At 42.9% G+C, this 6,778-nt stretch overlaps 1 protein-coding gene across 6 annotated transcripts in view; it reads left to right on the top strand.

Moving 5' to 3' along the window:
• The window catches only part of SLC6A13 (solute carrier family 6 member 13), a 45,159-nt gene that overhangs the window by 5,473 nt on the left and 32,908 nt on the right, over positions 1-6,778 (top strand). The window contains exon 1 of one of the 6 annotated variants that reach the window (XM_019654142.1): positions 3,341-3,440. The exons of the other annotated variants lie outside the window; for them this stretch is intronic. Within the exon in view, the coding sequence (XP_019509687.1) occupies positions 3,356-3,440 (85 nt within the window). The 5' untranslated portion in view covers positions 3,341-3,355. Of the gene's footprint in view, positions 1-3,340; positions 3,441-6,778 lie in introns of those variants that run through there. 6 annotated transcript variants of the gene reach the window in all.

Genomic DNA, 6,778 nt, shown 5'->3' with positions numbered 1-6,778 from the left:
TGCTGCCACTGTGGGGAAGGAGGGTGAAGAGAAGGGGACTATTTAAATGAGTTGGACCCCTTTCCTCCTGGTTCAGTGGTTTTATTTTAACCCATGTTCATCCGACTGGGGCTTGGGCTCTCGGGGGATGAGAAGAATGTTCTGAGTAAGTTCTGGAGAGGGATGCTGGGTGCTCTGGGGTGTAGCGTGCTCAGGTGACATATGCTATCAGCCTGCTTCTGGGCCCTTTCTCCAACTTCATAGCTTCACATAGCTGCTTTTGTGCTTGGGGTGGGGAGAAGCTAGGGACTTTATTAGTAATATTTGTTCAGTGGTGAGGGCAGGGATGAACACTTTTCTAAAGCATGATTTTATTTCCAAACCACACAGTATAAGTCATGTCCTCTTTGGTTCCTTCCAGCTTTAACATTTAGTAGATCCAATCTGAAGTGAATTCCAGAGCAGGGAAAGGGTTGAGGCAAGATTCTGATCAAAGAACAGGTAAACAGTTAAATTCTGTAGTTGAAAACTGAGAAGCTGAGAAAGCGGTATAAAGAAGCCCAGCTAAAATCAGAAGCAACTAGGCTTTTTAGGGAGACAGATGAGAAGGACCCCTGCATCAGTCATCACCTAGGTAAACACCCTCTCTGTTCCCAGGACCTGTGGCCAGCCCACCCTCAAGCCTCTGCCTCATGCTAATGGCTTCACAGAGTCTCCAGTCTTAGTCAGTTTCCCCAGCACGTGGCCCACCACCTAACCCTGACTGTCATTCAATAACAGTTACTAAGTACCTACCATATGCCAGGAATTAGTCTAAGTTGTTGGGGTGCATTTATAAATGAAAAAAGACCAATTCCCTGTCCTTGTGGGGCTTCCATTCTAGAAGGAGGCAGACAATAAACAATAAACATGGTAAATAAGAACATTATACAGCATGTCAGAAGTGAATGAGTGCTATGGCAAAGACCACATAGAGCTGGGTAAAGGGGGTTAGGAGTGTGACAGGGGGCAGCAGGGGTCATACTCAGAACATTTGAGCAAAGGCTTACAAGGAGTGGGAGAGCTGAACACATGGATATTGGTGATAAAAGTGCTCTAAGAGGAAACAGAAGGTTAATGGTCCTAAAGAAAGAGGCTGACTGGCTTGTCTGAGGAGCTGCAAGGAGGGGAGTAAGTAGAGGTGAGGTGAGAGAAGTAACGGGGATGAGGGGTGGCAGATTATGTAGTCCTCAGCTACTGTAGGACTTTGGCTTTTACTCTAGTGGCTGGGGAGCCATGGCAGAGTTTTGAGCAGGAACATTTTAAAATCATCTCTCTGGCTGCTGTGTTGAGAACTGATTATAGGGGAGTAAGGGCAGGAGCAGACCAGCTACAAGGCTCGAGTCATGCTTTATTCCCTTCTTTCTCCCATAACTGTTGGCTCTACCAGAATAAGCAGACCCTGGGTGCTTCAACATGGGCCTTTCCGCTGGAAGCTCTCTAGCTCCCTGGACCCTGGCTGCCAGCAGGTTGACAGCACCCAGCATATCTGGGACTGGAGACCCCACATGAGATACGCAGAATCTGATACTTCTCATCACGTCCACTGCTACCAGCTGCTTTAAGCAACCCCACGGTTTTAGCCTGAGCAACTCAAGGGAAGGAGTTGCATTTACCGAGGTGTGGAAGGCCACAAGAGGAACAGGTTTTAAAAGGAAAATAAGGAGATGAATTTTGGAAATGCTGATTTGAGATACCTATTGGATATCTGAGTGGCTATATCAACTAGTCAGTAGTAAATGTGAGTCTAGAGTCTGTGAGAGAGAGCTGGAATGCACCATAAAGTGGAGAGTCATCAGATGCTGATGGTATAAGAGACCAAGGGCTTTTAAAGATCCGGAGAAGAGGAGGAACTAACAAAAGTAACAGAGGAGGAGAAATCAGTAAAGGAGGATGAAAACCAAGAGGATGACGTGTTTTAAAGCAATGCTATCAGGGAGAAGGGAGAGAGAACTACATCAAACCCAGACAGGTTAACAAAGATGAGTCATGAGAATCGACTGTTGGACATAGCATTATGGATGTCATTAGTGACCTTGTCAGAGCAGTTGCTGTGAAGTGCGGGGCAGAGTGGTTGCAGTGGGTTTAAGATCACGGGATTTAAGATCACGGGAGAGAGAAGGATTGGAAATAGGAAATAGGAGTTATTGGGGCAAAACTCAGGAGTAGGTGCAGTTCGTCCCTTCTTTCCATATTCTCCTTCCTGGGGGGAAACAGGCCAGTGTGAACACTGCCTAGTGGTAATAGCATGCTGTGTGTGTCCAGCCATGTGGGGATGGGTCATGACTGGTGCAGCTGCTAGGAAGCCGCACATCTGAATTATTTCCACAGCTCTCCACCCTCAGCTCCCTGGAGGGGAAACAGGCATGCTCTCCCACCAGGGCCTGTCCCGCAAAAGCTTCAGCCATGGGGATGAGCAGACAGACCCTGGGTGACCAAAGGTGCGTGGTGTGGGGAAGGTGCTAGGAGAGGGTTTTGGCAATGATTCAACTCTGCCAGGAGGGAATTTAAATTACTTGCCTGCCAATCTCAGCTCAGACAAGAAGCGGTCATCTGTCAACCATTTCATATTTAATATCTAAGCCCAGGTTGCTGAAAACGGGCAAAGGTCACCTGTGTTGCAAATCTTTGGGTTTTGCTAATCATAGACAACCAGCTGGAGAGCACCTTGTATGAGGACAGGTGCTCACTTCCAACCCTCTTCCTTTGTCGTCTTTAGTCCCCCAACTCCAGACCCTGGGTGCTTCAGGACACAGGTCTTTGAGCCAGAACTTCCCGTTTCCCTGGACCCTGGCTGCCAGCAGACTGAGTTCCTCAGCACCCAGAATACTTAGGATTGGAGATCCCATGTTGAGGCTACAACAGAATGTACAACAGCTGGACCCCTCAGAACGAGGGATCTTCGAGTTAAGGACAGTGGGGGAAGGGCATCACCAAAGGAAACCTCAGCTCTAGGCTGTAGGGAGAGGGAGCATGGGGACACCAGTGCAAAGGGGGCTATATGAGACCTGGCACCAGGGAACACTGCTCTCCTTGATGTTGCTTGTAGATACCAAAGAGCAAAGAGAAACGAGGAAGCACTTTTCTTCATATAAGAATAATAGCTGTTTTAGCAGTATGTGACAATTTGGGATCATTTTTAGCTGGTTACTTCACACCCAGTGTTTGTCAGATTTGTGTTGATTACAGCATATATTGATGTATGCCCCCTGCTGTGTTGCTCATGTGGACTATCATCAGTTTATATCTTTAAAAATGTCACCTGGAACATTACAGGTGACATCACAGAGCGTGCTTCTTTTGAGAAGGACGGCCAGCAGAATGACTCCTTTCTCAGATGGATGTGTGGTCTCTTCCATCCCATGGGGAAGAATGCCAGGACACTTCAGGATTGGGGGAGCACGGCAGATGTGGGGTTAGCTGTGAGTTCCATCCTCCAGCTCCAGGACTAACTCCATCTTTTAATGGTGGTGATGCAGCTTGGGTGGGGCAAGAGGCAGTGCCCACAGGACAGCCCCTTCTGCACCTGGGTCCCCCTTGGGCTCCATCCTGTCTCTCACCCCTCCCCACTTCTAGGCCAGTGGCTCTCCTGGCGGGTGTGGACCTTATGCCTTATGGCAGGCTGCCCAGGTATTCAAAGAGGCCGAGGAGGAGGGGAGCAGAACTGACCACAGGACCCGCTGCAGTTAAATATTGTCTTGGCTTATTGGGAAAGAGCAGGTAGCAGAAAAATGGGTAAGGGGGGCTGTGAGGTGCTGAAAACTCCTTCTCTCGTTCTGTCCTCTCTCTCTTGCTGCCATGTTTCCAACTCCCAGCAGTGACCATTCATATCAGCCACTGGGTTATCTCTTTCCTCATTTTTCCCTCCTGCCCAGCACGTCTTGGATTGATTTGTAAATTTATTAGACTAAGTTGCTTACAATCTTGATTTCTTTGCCTTGTGATAACTAAGTGTTTCCCTCAGTGCCTGAATTATGGATGCAGAGATTTGGAAGGTAAAGAACTAGAGACCTCTATTTCCCATCAATTTTTGTTTTCAACAGTTTTATTAAGGTATAATTGACTCAATAAATTATACATATCTAATGTGTACAATTTGGTAAATTTTGACATACGTATACACCCTTGAAACCATTGCCACAATCAAGATAATGAACATATCCATCACTCCCCAAAATTTCCTTCTGTCCCTTTCTCCCAACTCTGACTTCTGCTATCCCATCCCAATGGAGCTACACACCTGTTTTTTTGAAATCAAAAAAATATTTTTTCCAGCTTTATTGATGTATAACATATGTAAGCTTAACATGTACATTATGATTTGATGCACATATCTGTTATGAAATGATTACCGCAATCAGGTTGGTTAACACCTCCATTCTCTCACATAATTACTTTTTTTGTGTGTGGTGATGACATTGAAAATCTACTCTCTTGGGCCGGCCGAGTAGCTCAGTTGGTTAAGAGCTCGCTCAAGAGTTTGAGCTCTGAGCAACAGCGGTTCGATGCCTGGCACGAGCTGAGCTGCCACTAAGCTGCCAATAGGTAGCAGGATGGCTCAGCTAAAAAAAAAAACACAAAAAACTACTCTCTTAACAACTTTAAGTATATAATACAGTATAGTGAAATATACTGTACAGTATAATGAAGTATACTGTATTACATAGTATAGTGAACTATACATGCTGTACATTAGATCTCCAGAAATTATTCAAGTTATAGCTAGAAGTTTGTATCCTTTGACCAACATCTCCCCGTTTCCCCCACCCCCCAGCCTCTGGCACACACTATAGTCTACTCTGTATTTCCATGAGTTTGGCTTTTTCAGATTCTACTTATAAGTGAGATCAGGGGTCGGCAAACTACGGCTCATGAGCCACATGCAGCTCTTTGGGTACGTTCCGTCTCGAAAGTTTGCCGACCCCTGGAAGAGCCAATCTTGTCCCTTGAAGTTTGTGAGACCTATAAAACAAATGAAATCACCATTATGTGAATAATATCCTTTAAAAATTTTATACATGAAACTATGATAGTTTTATTTTCTTTTTCAATTTTACTTCAGAGCTACATGTACGTACCCAAAGAACCACATGTGGCTCGCGAGCTGCAGTTTGCTCACCCCTGGCGGCTCTTCTGTCTCAAAAGTTTGCTGACCCCTGAGTGAGATCATACAGTATTTTGTCTTTATCTGGCTTATTTCACTTAGGATAATGCCCTCAAGGTTCATCCGTGTTGTCACAAAAGGCAGGATTTCTTTAGTTTTTTTATGGCTGAATAATATTCCATTATGTGTATATACACCACATTTTCTTTATCCATGCATCTGTTGATGGATGTTTAGGTTGTTTCCATGCCTGTATTCTGTCACTATACATTAGTTTGCATTTCTTGGTATTTTATATAAATGGAATCAAGCAGCATATACTTTTCTTTATCTGGCTTCTTTCACTCAGCATAATTATTTTGAGATTCATCCATATTTTTCATGTGTCAGTAGTTCATTCCTTGCTACTGCTGAGTAGTATTTTATTATAGGGTATACTACAATTTGTTTGTCTATTTTGTTGATGGACATTTGGTTTGTTTCCAGGTTTTAGCTATTACAGATAAAACTGCTAAGAACATTTGTGTACAAGTCTTTGCAGAAAGATATGCTTTCATTTCCACTGAGTAAATACCTTTGGAGTGGAATGACTGGATTACATGGTAGGTGCACTATTAACTTTTTAATAAACCATCAAACACTTTTCCAAAATGGTTGTACCATTTTATATTCCCACCAGCAGTGTGTGAGAGTGTCAGTTTTTCCACATTCTTGCCAGTTCTTGAACAGTCTTTTTTTTTTTTTTCCAATTTTATTGGGGAACTGTGTGTTTCCAGGACCTATCAGCTCAAAGTCAACTAGTTGTTTCAATCTAGTTGTGGAGAGCGCAACTCAGTGGCCCATGCAGGGATTGAACCGGCAACCTTGGTGTGATGAGCACTGCGCTCTAACCAACTGAACTAACTGGTCGCCCATTGGGCAGTCTTTTTCAGTTTAATTTTTATAATTGATGTATAATACTACCTCATTGTCATTTTAATTTATTATATTTCCCTAATGACTAATGATGTTGAACATCTTTTTCATGTGCTTATTTGCAACCCATATATCTTCTTTGGTGAAAACCTGTTCAAACTTCTTGACCATTTAAAAAAATGGTTTATTTTTTTAACTATTGAATTTTGAGACTTTGATATTATGAATACAAGTCCTTTATTAAATACACATTTTGAAAGTATTTTTTCTCATTCTGCCTTATATTTTTTCCTTTTCCTAACAGCGTCTTTTAAAGATCAGAAACTTTAAACTTTAGTGAAGTCAAATTTAATTTATTCTTTTATGAATCATGCTTTTGGTGTCATATGAAAGACATCTTGGTTTATCCAAGGTTTCATGTATTTTCTTCTAGAAGTTTTATAGTTTCAGGTTTTACATTTATCTGTGATTCATTTCGGGTTAGCTTTTGTATATAGTGAAGGTGTGGATTAAAGGTTTTTTTTGTGTGTGTGTATGAACATCTGCTTGTTCCAGCATCATTTATTGAAAAGATTATCTTTTCTTCAATGAATTGCCTTTGCACCTTTGTTGGAAATCAATAGTCCATATACGTGAGGGCGTGTTGCTGGACTCAACTCTGTTCTATTGATATGTTTATTTTGACACTTAAACCATACTGTCTTGAAAATAAGGTACAGTTAAGCCTAAAACTTAGTTTTT

The sequence above is a fragment of the Hipposideros armiger genome, unplaced genomic scaffold, assembly GCF_001890085.2.
Source record: "Hipposideros armiger isolate ML-2016 unplaced genomic scaffold, ASM189008v1 scaffold_213, whole genome shotgun sequence".
In the NCBI taxonomy this organism is placed as follows: domain Eukaryota; kingdom Metazoa; phylum Chordata; class Mammalia; order Chiroptera; family Hipposideridae; genus Hipposideros; species Hipposideros armiger.
This window is presented reverse-complemented; position numbering and strand designations above follow the sequence as displayed.